Source organism: Gavialis gangeticus, unplaced genomic scaffold, assembly GCF_001723915.1.
Source record: "Gavialis gangeticus isolate Ggan-Ray unplaced genomic scaffold, GavGan_comp1, whole genome shotgun sequence".
Lineage (NCBI taxonomy): Eukaryota > Metazoa > Chordata > Crocodylia > Gavialidae > Gavialis > Gavialis gangeticus.
In genome coordinates, this window is record NW_017729032.1 from 157,787,699 (window position 1) to 157,803,551 (window position 15,853).

General features: G+C 40.0%; 2 protein-coding genes across 3 annotated transcripts in view; one reads left to right on the plus strand and one right to left on the minus strand.

Moving 5' to 3' along the window:
* Window positions 1-15,853, minus strand: part of CYFIP1 (cytoplasmic FMR1 interacting protein 1) — a 167,343-nt gene that overhangs the window by 52,118 nt on the left and 99,372 nt on the right. For both annotated transcript variants that reach the window (XM_019524180.1, XM_019524179.1), the window contains exon 23: window positions 10,592-10,679. In XM_019524180.1, coding sequence (XP_019379725.1) covers window positions 10,592-10,679 — 88 coding nt within the window. The remainder of the gene's footprint in view (window positions 1-10,591; window positions 10,680-15,853) is intronic.
* On the plus strand, window positions 18-3,424 carry FNDC9 (fibronectin type III domain containing 9). Its single transcript, XM_019524184.1, has one exon. It carries the CDS (start codon window positions 510-512, stop codon window positions 1,176-1,178), a length of 669 nt encoding a protein of 222 aa, XP_019379729.1. The 5' UTR covers window positions 18-509; the 3' UTR covers window positions 1,179-3,424.

Here is a 15,853-nt window from a genome sequence, read left to right on the forward strand (position 1 = left end):
AAAACTAACTTCACATTCCACTTGCCACAAGAGTTTTATCGTAAAAAGAATACAGAAACAAAGCCAATTGTCTTGGATGGTTTGGACAGAGATAGCCCTGCCTTGAGCAGAGGGTTGGACTGGATGACCTCCTGTGGTTCCTGTTTTTCTGCGACTCTGTAAGTTTTGCAAGCCTCTTAAAAAAAACAAGAATAATTAACATGATTTAAGGATTACATTATTCAGTTATTCAGACAGCAGTGCTAAGGTGTGGGGAGTTGCTGGATTTTATTTTTAAAATGATAATAATGTGACCTATTCTCTTTGCTTATAGATGAAGACTGATCAGATAAAGTACTTCTTTTCAATTCCAGACCATACCACTGAACACCCATATAGCTCTCAAAGCTGAAGCTTCCTGGACATCTCCCAGTTTTTCCAGAGCTGCAAAAATAATCGGCCTGTCCCGAGGTGATACAATTGTGGAGGGGGGGGGGTTGGGGTGGGAGAAAAGATTAAGTGGCATCAAAATGGGAGTAACAGTCCAAAACATAACAGGAAGTACAGCAAGGGTAATATGGCCAAAAATGGCCAGTTGTGCCGACAGCTTTTACAGTATTATGTATCACCCCAACTGGAATAGCGTCCTGTCGGGTTATTCCCGAAAAAGTTTTCAGAAAGAAGAGCGAGTACCTGCTAGTCGATCTTCATTTGTCATTGAAAACCTAACTCCACTAACCACATACATACTATGTGTAACCTGCCAATCTGCAAACCCATCCAGTGACCAGTGCAAAATTTTTCACACGCTAAAACAAGATGCAACATCTGCCAGCAACAAAAAAAAGGATCTGGCACTGGGCATCTGGCTAACAAGCAGTATTCTGCTTCTCATCATCGCTGGCATCTTCCTCTACGGCTGCCTACATATGTGGTGTCGCAAGAGACAAGCGCGCTTAGAAGAACACAACAGGAATTCAGAACAAGAGAAAGGCAAAGTCTGGTCCAAAAACAAGTTTCACACCTCAGAGAAGTTCAACAGGCCCAGCCAACCACTCCAAGAGGATGAAAATGCAGATTGTGTCCAACTGGCTACCGTCAGTGAAAATCCTTTAACTTGTAAGGATCTGCCTGTCATGCCAACTTCCACAAGCCAGGAATTAGTGCCAACATCTGTACAGACAACCACCATAAATTAGATGTCCTTAATTAGTGAAGACCACTGCAAAGATCTGCTGTACACAATAACTGAAATATTTTAACTTACAGAGTTCTGATCTTTCACAGCTTGTATTTCAAATATATTAGTACCTGCTGGTGCCCTCTCATCTGCATTCTTTATCATAGCTGGCCTTCTCACCATCCCATACACGGCTAAAAGTTCTCAATGTTAAGGTTTAGACTACCAAAAATTGAGCATTTCAGCTGGGTTTTGTTAGAATAAGGAGGGGAAAAAACAATCACTTTATATGGAACTTTTGGGGGGTTTTGTTCTTGTTTTTTAGGGTTTGATGAACAGGGGAGGCAAGCAAGAGTAGATAAGCAAATAACAGCCTGGTTTCAAAGTCTAAATATACAAGGATGAGCAGAAGAAACATTTCTATTATTAGTAAAGCAAATTGAATTGAAAATTGCAAATGGAGACTGATACTCCTATGCTGCAGTCAGCTCATATGCATGTTACTGCAATACATTACAATAACTCATACTAGTATAACAGTCTACTGTTATGAATTTCATCTTCCTCATTCAGAACCAGGCTGCTTCTGTAACAGAGCAGTTCACTGGCATACGCTGTACTTGATCCTTCTCTTCCACGAGTTCCAGTCATACAGTATGACAACGAAATCAATCAGTTTGGGGAGGGGAGGATAGAGAGGGAAATGACTTCTCATTCAAAATTCCTCCCCCAGTTTAATAATGCATTCAGGATGATGACATGAAAAAGACATACTCTAGTTCAACCAAACAACTGCTCTGTTTAAGGCTATTCAGGGAGCATCTGGAGCAGCCTTCTCTATATGGTTTGTTACAGTTGCAAAAGAAAGAAAGTGCTCATGGCTCAGAAGGAAGGAGATGGTACTTCGGCACCAAACTCCTAGCTGCTCTCTCTGCCTCCTTCAGTTTTAGGGACAAAGACTCCTCAACAACAGGTTTTTATTCAACCAGCAATATTTCGTAATGAATTAAGGGCAAAAAGCAGCAAAACTATGGCCAAGCACATACGAGATTTTAGAAATGTACATGCCAACCAGTTGTCCTGGATTTCTTAGGAAGTTGCCAAAAGATCCTGGAACTGGAAGTCAGTAAACCCTGGGGAAAAAAACATTCCGGGTCTAGTTTTGCACATGCATGGTACCTAGTTTTAAAACTATTATGTGCATCTTTCTTCCTTTTAAATTGATAAATCTTAGTGTGACTGCATAATACGGGGTGTGTGTGGGGGGGGTTACAAGGCTGTAAGATATACTGTGACTTTATGTACATATTTTAAAATTGATATCAAATAAGAATGTCAGCTTAAAGTCAACTACTGAACCAGCTCTGTCTGTCACATCAGCTAAGGAAGGAGAAGTACTAGCGTGGCAGCTGCCATCAGTTCTAAATGCTTTCTGGAAACCAGAGTGATCTACAGGTTTGATAACAATGCATCCACTTAAACATTTTACAAAAGGCAGCTGCCTACTCCACTCCTGAAACATTTCACATCATTTGCACCCCAAACTTCAGCTTTCATAATGATAAACCAGTCACACATCTGGAAAATCAGCACTGGCACAAACTTGGTACATTTGCTCTCTTCTCCTGGCACAAAAATAGTTAAGAGACACAGCATACCTGGTGTGCCAAATGGACAGTGACTATTTATTCTTTCATAGGAACAAGTTTAAATGTGTATTACTGTACTAAATGAACATTCGTGTTCTGTCTGAACCTCCAACCTGACATGTTCTTCTATTGATTGCGTTTTCTTTGTCTTACACATACTATTTTAAATAAACTACATTTGAAGCCTGAAACATTTACTGGCATTTCAAAGCAGGCAACTGTAATATAACCTCCACAGAACAGGAAGTTGTCTTTGTAGGTTTGCTTCCCAGACTGAGAAATAAACAAATGCACTCCACTTGAAATGAGCCAAAAATCAATTATGTTGTCAGTTGTTCTACCCTTCATATAGGGTAGAGACATTCTCATATGGAGGAAAGTAACTTGTAGTTAAGGCCTAAAGCAAAGAGGCCTCTTTCTGTTCCCAACATTTACCAATGATTTGCCTATGCCTTTGGAAAGATGCAGAGAAATGAATTACTCAAGTGCTATAGCTATACAGACATGTAGTATGCAACAATCTGTTGATTTATGCTCTCTAAATATTTCCTTGATAGAATATCTATTAAAATATTACTAATTATTTGCCATTCTCAGCTGATACCAAAAAAAAAAAATCTTTCAATTACTTCAGGTAGACAAGGTTCTTTGGGACAATCTGATATTTTTTATTAGACCAATTCAAATAGTTGGGGGAAAAAAAACCCTATTTGAGTTGGTCTAATAAAAGATATCAGATTTACCCAAAGAACCTTGTCTGCCTATGTCCTTAGACCAACACGGCTACAACCTACACCTGTTGTATTACTTCATCCTTTTAATAATGATGGAGTGATGTTGTAGACATAGCACAAGAAATGTGAGTGGCATGGACTTTTTATGGATAATATCTTTTACTGGACCAGCTGCATGGCTGGAATAGACTTAGGTCCCTGGAACACATTACATTTAAAGTATAACGAATGTGTTAATAGAGCAATGCATTGTAACATGTGTAATTATCACATATTCAGGAAACTTATCACCCAGTGACAAAATGATGATCTAGCTACAAAGATTTTACTTATTAAATGTAGAATATCTTTGCAGCTTGTTTGTATTGTACTTTATTGTATTGAACGTGTGTTGTGTTACACTTAGGTTGATAGTGTTTGTCCAGGTTCTCTAGCATCTTTAAGGAGATTTTTAGCACCAATTCCCTGTGAGAGGTGGAATGTAAACACTCAATATAACATGCTTTACTTGCACAACATAGGGTCATAGGAATTTTTTTACAGTAAGGGTGGCCAGAGTTTGAAATGGGCTTCCAAGCGAGGTGGTACTATCACCTAACTTGGAGGTGTTCAAGAGGAGGCTTGATAGACACCTGGCTGGGGTCATCTGACCTTGGGCCTCTTTCCTGCCAGGGCAGGGGGTCAGACACGATGATCCTTTGTGGTCCCTTCCGACTCTACAATCCATGAATGTAGGGGAGAAAGAAAAAGCGTATATACAAAAGCCCCTTATAAGGGTGCCTAGGAAAGTTCAAGTCCCAACACTCCTGCCCATTGGGAGTCTCAGCTGGTGAACTCAGATCTCATGTCTCATAGCATAGCTAAGGGGGGAGGGGGAAATGAAAGTATCCAAATAGCTTGTGAATGTGAAACAGGTCATATGGAGCAACAGCATCCATTGAGCAACATTACCTGTTGCTTGATGGAAATTATGTCTGCCAGGGCCCTTATACAAGCTTTTGAAAGCAGTGAATTTGTCTTCAAATCCACTGCATTTGAAAGCTTGCCTAAGTTGATCCCAACCATGCAGATAGTCCCATATCACCCACAAAAAATCCTTGCTTTCAGGCTTTCACTAAGTTTAATACTGTACCTAAATAACAAAAAACATAGGGATTTTGTTTTAGTCAGTTTTGAAAAATTTATTTAACATTGCCATGAGTAGAACTGCAGTACCCATTTTCTCTTGCTTTAAAAATCTATTTCATAATAGCACAGTTTGGGTTTCTAACCTTCAGGAATCTGAAAATCAGTTACCTTTACATTTTTCACTGGTTTAAAGTACCATGTTCACCTGTGTATTCCTGCGATTTAGTAGTATGTCCTCTAATTTTAACACTGATTTGATGAGCAGGTATGTACTGATGGGCTACTTAAAACTGCCAGCGAAAGCTAACCAGTGAAAATGAATGCTGATGCACACGCAGTAAGAACTGAATGGACACTGGCACTGATTGGGATAGCTGCTCCTGGGATATAGGGCTGCTGGCAGGGCTGGGAACCTGGGGGTGAGGCGAGATAGGGCCTGCCCCTCAAATCCAGTGAGCAGAACCCCACTGGGGACACGTGTCAGCAGAGGAAGGGCGAGTGGCAGGTGCATTAATCCCTGTAACTCAAGAAACCATAGTGGGTAATGCTGCTGCCACTGCTCACCCAGCCAGTGAAGGTGGGTCTAGATGCAGCCTGAGGTCTGGACCCAGCCCAGGTGGCCAAGAGTGTTCAACACCCCTATTTTAAATTAATTAATATATACCCAGAACTCAGACCTCAAGTGCTTGTCACTTAGAGATAGGTGACCATATTATTTTGAAGGAAATCCAACATGGGGGAGATCAGGGGTGTCCACACCCTCCTCCACAACCCCACAGCTCCTAGGAGCCCCGATGACAAAGCCGGGTGGGATGGGACACCACGGAGGCCCGTGGGCAGGCTCCATACCCCATAAACAGAGGTTGGGGCCGAGGCTTGGCCTCCTATGTGGGGTGAGCCAAGATGACCACCCACTGCTAGCAGCCTCATGCCTGGCCATGGTCCAGGTTGTACATGGTGGCCCTGCGCAGCAGCCTTTACTTCATTTCTGAGTAATATCCTCACCATAACAGTAGTCACTAAATGCAGAAGGAAATCTGGGCATAACTACAATAATCAAAATGTTTCCATTTAGAATTTTTCATAATTTGGATTACAAGAGATGTTTTCAATTCAGACAATCTTCTCTGTAATTACTCTTTAATAGTGTAGATAGCTAACTCCAGAATTTTGCACAGAATTATTTAACCTGCATGTAACAGTGTTTGGAAACTGTTTGATTCAATACATTTGGCATATAAAAGGTGCTGAAGAAACTAGAAACATAAATGTATTTATGCTGACCTAAAATTTACTGTTTTTAGCTTGGCACAATATTAGAAAAAGAACCAGGTGTCAATAAGAAGCGCTTACCTAAATACTTTAGGTGCCTCTGACAACAACTCAGAAGGCATTACGTCAAAGAAATAAAAAAAAACAGGCCATAACTCATTCTTACTTAGTCCCTACGCAACTCAAAAACAAAACCATCCAGGCCCCTAATTCTGTAAAATGGTAAGTACTTTGACACAGGCACAGACATATGATATGCATTCAGTGCCTGCACAATGGGAACACTGAGAGCAACCTCCAGGCTCAATCATATTACAAAACTACAAATAGTAAAAATATACAGTAAAAGTTCATCTCTAAGTTACACACACACTTCAAAATATAGTCTCAAACCATGCAACTATAGTCTTCTAAAAATGAAAAAGCACAGTGAAGAAAGTATAATTAAAAAACCCCAAACCCTCATTTTTTTTTTTTTTTTTTTTTTTTTTTCCGTGTCTTTTTTTTTTTTTAAAAATAAATTAAAAAACCCCAAACCCCCATTTTTTTTTTTTTTTTTTTTTTTTTTTACAAATGCATCTAAGAAGCCTCCAGATTCGTCCTTCTGATAACAGTACACTTTAAAAAATGTCAAACTCTGTGAGGTTACTGAAGTCATTTTAATCGTGCAACCTGATGGGCATAAAAAAATCCACAGATAATCCTCTACTTCCTTCCATTTCACTTGCACTGAAGTGCAATTGATTAGATAAATAAATTATTTAATTGCTAACAAACTTTATTATATAAAAACCTCTCCTTTCAGTCTCTGCTGAATTAAGTGCGTTCTTCTTTAACTGCATCTGGGAAATTCCAAGACAAGAAAAACCAAAATAAACCTTGTGTAATGTTGCATCAAATCCCATTTATCTCACTTTCAGGCATTCTTCTGTGTTTTGCATTAAATAAGCATGTGATAGAATAGTGAGATGGCACTGAGGGGAAAAGCAAGGATTAGACCCCTGGGCACCCTCACTTCCTGGACAGGGCCCATCTCAATGGGCCAAAAAGAGGTAGGCTCCCTCTTTCTTGGCTTGCTCTCGCTTTCTAGTCCCAGGACTCTTTCCCTCTTGGCTGCTCAATGGGCCAGCTTCAATAAGAGGTGCAGAAGCTGCTTTTGCCCCTGCCTCGCCCATGGGCTGGTGCTTAGGGAAATTTGTTGGAGGAAAAAAAAAGAGAGATAAGTTAAAAAATGCTGGCTCCAGAAAACCTAGAGCCTCAATCTTCTACTTCCTGGGCAAGTGCCTTATTCCCTAAAATAGTAGACTAAAGGATAGGTGATGACTCACTACCTTTTGATGATGTTTTTCCTCCAACTATAGCTTCAGGGACTTCCTTAGAATGATGCGCTTTCCCAGGCAAGAAAGGATGGAAACAGAAGGATTAGTGGCAGTAGTGGGACCCTTCCTGAGCACCTTCAGAAGGACAAGTCCGGTCACACAGATGGAAATAGGATCTAAAAATCCACACAAGGAGTAGGTGAAATCAAATCTGGGCCATCAAGTCTGGTTTTCCCATTCTCAAACTATTTAGAAATGTTTAATAATACATTGTTCATGGTAATGTGCAGTTCACAGTCCAAATTTTCTGTAAGAAGATAATCCTTTTCTTCGCCTCTGTACTATAAAGCTGAAGACTTAATTTTACAACAGCAAATCATTAGCTTTGAACTGCAGGGTTGTAACTTCTGAGCTGTAATTTCAGCATGGTCAATAATTTTCTATGTGACCACATTTTGCTATGTGCTATGCTTTGCTATGTGACCCTAAACAAATTACTTCAATCAATTTGCCTCCTTAAAAGTTATATACTTCTAGTGCCTGTCTAGTTGTGGTGGTGTGAGAATTAGTTAAAGCTTATATAATATTTGGAAAAATATTAGGTACTGAGGATAAATTACCCAGGTGACTCAATGGATTGATTATAATTCTAAATGTTATACTTGACTGAGAAGACAGGGTAAATCATAACACCTATAACAAAATGTGAAATACTCCTTGCTTGCCTGCACTTTGCCTTTTTTTAATACTCAAAGACCATGGACATTCACACAAAAAATTAAAGTATTCTGTAGTAATTCATTAAAGTGCTGTTGTCCAAAATTATGAACATGGGATAGGAAAAAAATCAAGGTAAGCTATCATCTGCTCCTCCTTATAAACCTTTTTCAGAATATCAAGGACTAGGAAGTGAAATGTATTTACATCAAGCATTTGAAAAAAAATAGTTAAGAAGGAAAGGCATAGCAAGCTCCTTCAGTGCCCGGGGTCAGGGTGGAAATTATGCCAAATCCTGGAGAGCAGCAGGTTGGGGCAAGGGTGGGAAAACAGTGTCTTTACCTGCCCTGGCTCTCTGCACTTCGGCAGCAGCTACTACTGCTGTAGCAGAGTGGGCTCAAACTGCTGCAACTGGAGACCACACTTGCTGCAACACTATGGTACAGGTACCCCAGGGGCCTCTTCTGGTGCTTCATTCATTCCATACATCCCTGGCCCTGGTACATTACTGGGTGCAGGGATGCACCTGCCATGGCAAAGATCCTTTTGCAGAGAAATGTTCTGCTCCCCCTCCTCCACCCCCTCACATACATTACTGGCCACAAGGCTGCTATAGCTGGGCAGTGCAGGGATGCCCCTGCCCTGGCAGGGACTTTGGGAGAGAGAGAGAAGGTGCCATTTTGGGGTCCCTCTAGGTCAGCACCAAGGGCTGATGTTCTTGTTCACTCCCCACCTCCAGTTTGCACCACTGATGAGGTCACACAAAGAACACAGAAGAATTAACCCAAGTTTTATACAGTTACATTTAGGAATTACTTCTCTTGTGTCACCCATTTGCACAAAGCCTGACACTGACTGAACCAGAGTAAGCATCTGCAAAATACTGAATAGGTATCAGTTTGCAAAATCAGAAACTACCTAAAAGAAATGGAACTCCATGGAATTAGATAGAAGTGTCAATCTGAGCATTTACTCCTCTTGCAATAGATTAAAGAACTCTAGGTGGGTGTTAAAAACATAGGATAAATGTGTGAGCATTAAATACAACATTTCCCTGTGTTAACAAAGATAACCTATCAATTTGTGTGATTAAGAAAATATCCCCACAAGGAGCAAAAAGGAAATTATCCAATTAACTAATGGCACACAACTGAACAGGGCACTGGTCCTGGAAGCAAACGCTGCTTAATTTCTTCATTCTGAGTAATGCCATTAAAGTCAATGGGAAAAACTATTTACTTAGAGCTAAATGTGCACACAAGCATTTGCAGGATGTGGCCACCTTGGATTATGTTCCCTTTCTGTATGACTATCAGCAATTTGGGGGAAGGTACAGAAGAACAAGACAAGACACCTGGTTGCAACCCCTGGTTCTCTCATATACGCACTGTTGAGACCTTTTGTAAGTAATGAGCCTCCAGTCACTTCTGTTGCTTCCTCTGCAAAACAAGGAAGATAATGCTCATCTAGTTGAGCATGCTTGCTGGATGGCAGAATTCACTGATAGTGACTGGTAAAATCAAAGCATTTTGTGATCCCTGAAGAGAAGATGCCATGGAAATACAAAGGCAAAGGCAGACAAGGTTCTTTAGGTAAATCCAATATCTTTTATTAAACCAACTCAAATAGTTGGAAAAATTCTTCTTTGCAAGCTTTCGGGTACAGATACCCTTTGTCAGGCTGAGGAAGTGTCTGCAGATGGTCTGTACCCTTCCTGGATGGAGCGATAAAGCAGCCAGAGGCCAGTATGTATGCAAGAAAGCCAGTCAGTGAAAATGCAAATTGAGGTAGTCAGTGGGTCAGAGACAGGTGGGGGGCAGTGGGGAGATGGGGAAATCAATGTAGCTGTAGTCAATAGGTGGGAGTGGGGGAGGGAATTAATATAGACAGTAAAAAAATAGAGAGGTTACCTAGGGAGTCAGATGTTAGGCAAGTTATAATGTGTCATAAATCCATACATTGGATGGATTGATAACATAACCTCTCCAGGTAACCTCTCCACTTTTTACCAGCTATATTCACTCCCTTCTTCCCCCCACCTCTGTCTCACCTTGTCTACCTATGTCCTTAGACCAACACAGCTACAACCTACACCCATGGAAATACAAGGGTTTTTAAACTAATTTAAAGCAGCTTAATGGCTGGTATTTTGAAATGCTTAGTTTTTATGTTTAATTTAAAGTCTGACTGCAGTCTAAGCTGCTTTTCCTATTTGTTGTGTCTCATTTTTCTAATCATCATCTTCAGAAGGGAGCAGCTGCTCTCAATCTGGGCTCATATTCTCACCTCACTGGTTGATAAATTCTACTGCTTGTTTTTCATGAATCCTCCTCTGTCATGATAGAAATCTGTGTAGTCCAAGTGCGAGAGGACAACTCAGTTTAGTATCTGATGAAGCCACCCACCATTCACACTTTATCGTAAGTATTGCTGTACCTTTCATCCAAAAACAAAGAGCAGACCAAATTTTACCTAACTTCAAGATGTATGTATGTGAATTTAATGGCATATTTCACCACTCATCATTCTGTACTGTAAAATTAAAAAAAAAAAACCAATCAAAAAACCTTGCATACCTGGAAACACCATAAATAGAAGAGAATAAACTCTAACCTTTGATCCACAGAGATATTGGGGCTGTGCATTAGGCTGCTTATCTCTCTGAAACTCCTGAGAAAAGGGTAGCACAGTCCGAACAAATCTACAAAAGAAAAATACAGAAACAATTAGTTACACCTAATGCATTAAAATGCACTATGCTGCTTCTGTCCATATGCAAAAACCAAGACTAAAACATAATCCTTTAAGTAAAGGTTACTTTCAGGGACATGGCACAAATTGCTGTTGCTCGTCATCCTTTTTCAAATGAAGCAGCTTACTTAAGCAGGCAAGTAGTAGCAGCCAAGTGGCAGCTGCTCTTCGCATGAAACGAGCACTGCTTGAAACACCATTCTGGACAGGCTGGAAGACAACTGTTTATGAAACTTTCTACTTAAGTAACAATGTCACTGAGCCGAGGTCTCAAAAATCTAAGCTCCATCAAATATTATTTCCCTGAATATAATGCCAGCATTTAATTTTGGGGAAAAAATAGCTTTGAAGAACATTCAAATTTAAAGATATAGTTGCTTATTGCACATGTCACTTTTCTTCCCCTTTTCACAGTTATAATGGTGTACCAGGCAAGACTTGCTTTAGTGAGCTTTGTTGGTAAGAAACCTATTTTTCTGAGTCATTAGACATTCAGAACAGATGGAAAGGTGGCTTATCATGAAAAACAGGGAGGCATCTATGTAACAATCTGAGGTACACAATAAAAAACAGTGAAGACAAAACCAAAAAGGGTAAATGGGAAAAGCAATTAGTTAAGGAAATCAAGAAGCAGAAAGTAATATTTAAATATGTTTCATATAAAAGGAACAGCAGGGTGGAAATCTTGTTTACAAGTTGTCACAATAGCTTGTGAAACTAAGGATGCCCAGAGGCCCAAATCCTAAACCCTTACTCCTGTAAGAAAGGATGATGGTAGGGACCTCAACAGAACTTTGGTCATAAGAAGCCTGTTTGCAAAACTGGACTTCTGATATTTCGTGCAAGACTTTTCCACGTTTTTTGCATGATTATAATTTGGGCACATTACTACAAATTTAATAACTGATTTCTACTATAGCAAGATAACAATCCTACAGTTACATAAGTGTGTGCAACTATTACTGTAAGTAAAGTGATAAAATGTGTGCATTTGCAAGAGAGGGATTAAATTGTTAAAGTTGGCAAAGGGCATTTCAAACATGGCTCTGAAAATATGCAGGGACAGAAATATTGATCACACTAACAGCTGCAGGTTAGATATTTGGAAAATGAACAGGGGGACAGTCTATCCCATAATTACTTTTGCAGGATTTTAAGCACCTAGAATAAATAAGTATATGAGAAAGAAATTAAACGAATACAAGTTTCCTAGTTTAAAATTGAAATAAAACACATCTGAAACGCAACTTACCAAGAGTTAATTATTTAACCCCTATTTTTCCTAGCCATATCATAGGCACACCATGATAATTTTAGGATACCTATTTTCCAGCTAACATTAAAAATAGCTTTGATTTTCAAAGCAATGATAAATCTCTCAAAGATCTGGAGATAGGGAGAGCACAAGGATTAGAGAGAGCCAGGAATAAACAGGGACTGAAGACTTTTACATAATAGGAATAGGCATGAAAACTCCTGAACACAGAAAATAAACCATGGCTTGAAAACATTTCCTCTCTTCTTAGAGCTTTATTTGACATAACATGAACCCTCTTTGTGGATTCTATAACATTATATATTTCTGTATTTTAATAAAAACTACACAAAAAAGCACAAGATTTTCAGTTGTTACTCAACATGGCTTTTAAGAGGGTCTTTTCAAACTATTTGCATTTGTAAAAATCTAGTAACTGTCTGCATTTAACTACTTCTGAGGAAAAGATCATTTGGATATAATGCATTTGATAGAGTAAATCTATGATCTGATATATTAAAAAAAATCATTAAAATCCCCTTTTATTTGATTTCCCAGAATTATTAGTTCCCTCCCCGCCCATAGTATAGCTTGAATGCACTTAGGTAGAAGCTTTCTCCTGAGATTATTTGAATTTGTTCTTAAGAGATTTTTCATTAACAGGTTTACCAAAAATGTAAACATTTGACAGAATCAAAATAATCCTGGATTTAGGAAGAAATTGTTCTCTGTCGCGGGTCCCATTTTCTATAAACTAACACCAATTTTTATGCCCAGGGAAAAATCAAACCAGTGAAAAGAGGGACAAGAAGAACACCTACACTACACCCTAGCATCTCAGATGAAAGCAATTTGCAGTGCACCAACAGACTGACATATTTACCTGGGCTTTGCCACTTTTCTGAAGAATGTTAATTTACAGTTTCAAAAACAAGCACGATTCATGAAATATCTGAAGGGTGGTTACATGGACTATTCCCTGTGGCCGCAGGGGACAGGACAAGCAGCAAGGGTCTTCAAATTGCAACAAGGGAAATTTAGGTTGTACAAAGGGAAGACATTTCTCACAACAAGAGTGGTTAAGCATTGGAACAAGCTACCCAGGGAGACTTATTGAATCTCCTTGAAAGTTTTTAATACCAGGTTAGATAGACACTTAGACAGTTGTAGAGGATGGTTTCGACAGAGACAAGATAGTGCTTTGATCAGGGGCTTGGACCAGGCAAGGTCCCTTCTAACCCCACTCTTCTATGATTCTCTGATTCTGAAGTCCAACACTGCATCTCTTCGCACCTTTATTCAGGCCCATCCCTATTATTAATTAATCGCAAGTGTTGCAAAAGCAAGTCATCGTCATTAACTGAAATGTCTTTAAGTGACCAAAGAAAAGGGAGCCACTCAGACTCCCACTCTGCCTGCACCCAAAGATAGAAAGGTGCTTGCCTGATAAGTCAGTCTCAAAAGAAATACTGTTCCTGAACAACAGCCTTCTGAGTTATGCTATTAGTGATCCAAAATGCATCTCTCTGTTCAGACTAACCACTCGATACAGTCCAAAAGTTTTCCTATGTTCATCTCACTATCTCCAATTCTGTCACCACAACAGCAACCAAGTAGCTTTTCTGAGAAGTTGAGGTCAGGGTCCTGTGCTGTACTGTACATTACTCTCAGGTTTTCAGGGAAGAATTTCTATTTGGTCACCCTATAGAAAGCATTTGCTAGTGAATGCCCAGTCCCAGAGCAGCAGTACCGGGAAGCCAGAGCTGCTGCTATACGGCCAGGCTGGAACAGCAGTGCCAGCTCTGCGCCACTACTACGGGCTGCAACAGGGACAGAGCTTGCCAGCACGGAGCAAAAGTAAGGAGTGCAACGGGGGGGAGAGAGAGACAGAAGTGAAGTGGGGGGAAGAAACTGGGGGCTGCAGGAGAGGAGTGGCAGGGTGTGCAGAGGAAGGGGGAGGGAGGGTAGATGACAACTGTGCCTCCAGCTCTAGCTCCAGCCCCAACTCTGGGTTGAGGCCAGAGCCACTGCACCAGCCCCTTCTCCCCCCCACACCGCCTTATGCTCGATTGTAAGGCGAGGGGTTTCCCCCCCGTGGTAAAAGTGTGGGGGGAAACTTTGTTGTCTAATCAAGTAAATACAGTAGCACACACCTGAAGTTAAATGCAAAGCTGTATGGAGTAGGGAGCAATAAACAAAAGGCAAAAGTAATGCACCTGATTGTTTAACCATTGTCAGATGCCCATAATTGAAACTTGTCACAGTAACTCTCCTCATAATTTTACCACACATAACACTCAGTTATAAGCTTTTCTATTAAGTGGAACTTATGTCACTGCACATCAGGCAAGAAGCAAGGCAGACAGATTATCTACTTTTGACTAACACCTTGGTTGGTATTGAAAAGACTTGATTTTTATTTTTACAAATTGCAGGGGAGATGGAAAAAATCAAAGGAACTGTTGAACTCCAGAAAGATCAAGGATGTCAGTCCAATCATCCCTCATTTACACTACTGATCTAGATGACTGAGTGAGTATGTCTGCAACAGGAAAGATAAGAGTATCAGCACACACATTTATTAAATACAGGTCCAATAATAGCTTCCAAAACTATCCATTGCAAAATGCTAGGTAGCCCCCTTGGAACTACAGGCACACGTTCAATCTTCTAGAGTCCCACCTTCCACTCAGCTGAGGAATGCTGATGCCAGGGATGATGGCAGCAAAACAGCTGTAGAAAGGTACTGACATAGACAGCAAGGAGGTAATGCTTTTTGCATGCTACATCTTTGATGCGACAGCATTGTTTCTATCAGTCTTGTAAAGAGAATGTGAAAGTATTTATCCAATATTAGAAAAAGAATTAGAATTTTGATCAACTAACCAAAAGCAGATACCAAACCGCCTTTGGCAAAGGCATCTTGGGGTTTTCAGACAGGCATTCTAAGGACATAACAGATTTGAAAGAGCCACGAAGTGAGAGGAGAAGATTTACCCTTTTTCAAGGGACTCGTAGAAGAAAACCTTCAAGGCAGTTGGTTGCTAGCTTCTTCCCCAATATAGCCAATCCTCAGTAAGAAATTTCTACAAGCTCCAGAACCTTTGACTATGGACAACTTAAACCTTCAGAAGAAAAAATGTTTGAGAGATGAACTGGCATCTTCTGGGAAAGCAAACCAAGAGCCTTTCAGAATGTGTAATTCTTCATTCTTTGTATTTTCTTTCTTTTCTTTTTAATACAAGCCATATGAAAGGAGGACAGGAAAAAAATCAGAATGTAGTAAAAGAATTATCCTGGAAGCCCTAACATCTAGCTTATGCAGAATTAAGCCTGTGGTAAGACTGGAAATCCGCTATCGTGAGAGTATAATTGAACACAGAGCTACTCAGATCAGGCTTGTAAAAGGTGGTAAGCCTTAGAGAGCCTGCTGTCACAGCTCTAACAGGGCTGACCTCCTAATTTCTCTGTAGTTTACATTTAGATCTAGTATTTTGATCACAGTCACACAGACATTGAAACATATGCCATCTTTAGGATGAAGAAAAGTATTACACTGCTTATCACATCATGTTTTAAAAGCACATGGAAGATCTAACAATTATGAAGCCATGCTCTCTTTTGTCTTCCAGGTATCGACAAAACCTTGTCTCCTAGGAAACATCATGGAAATGAAAAAAACAAATCAGCTCATAAAACTTCTCTGCACAATGTCAGTCCAAAGCTTGCAACAATATTTAGAGTAATGTCAGGATTACTAAATGTTTGGGAGTTTGAAGCCAGCTGACGTGAACTATAGCCATTTCCTAATTAACCCTGTTCTACTCTTGATCATCACTACAGCAGTCGTGTCCAAAGTGTTGTGGTTC

What these genes read in the sequence shown, in the direction of transcription:
- FNDC9 (XM_019524184.1), top strand. Translation starts at nt 510, where the DNA reads ATGGGAGTAACAGTCCAAAACATAACAGGAAGTACAGCAAGGGTAATA.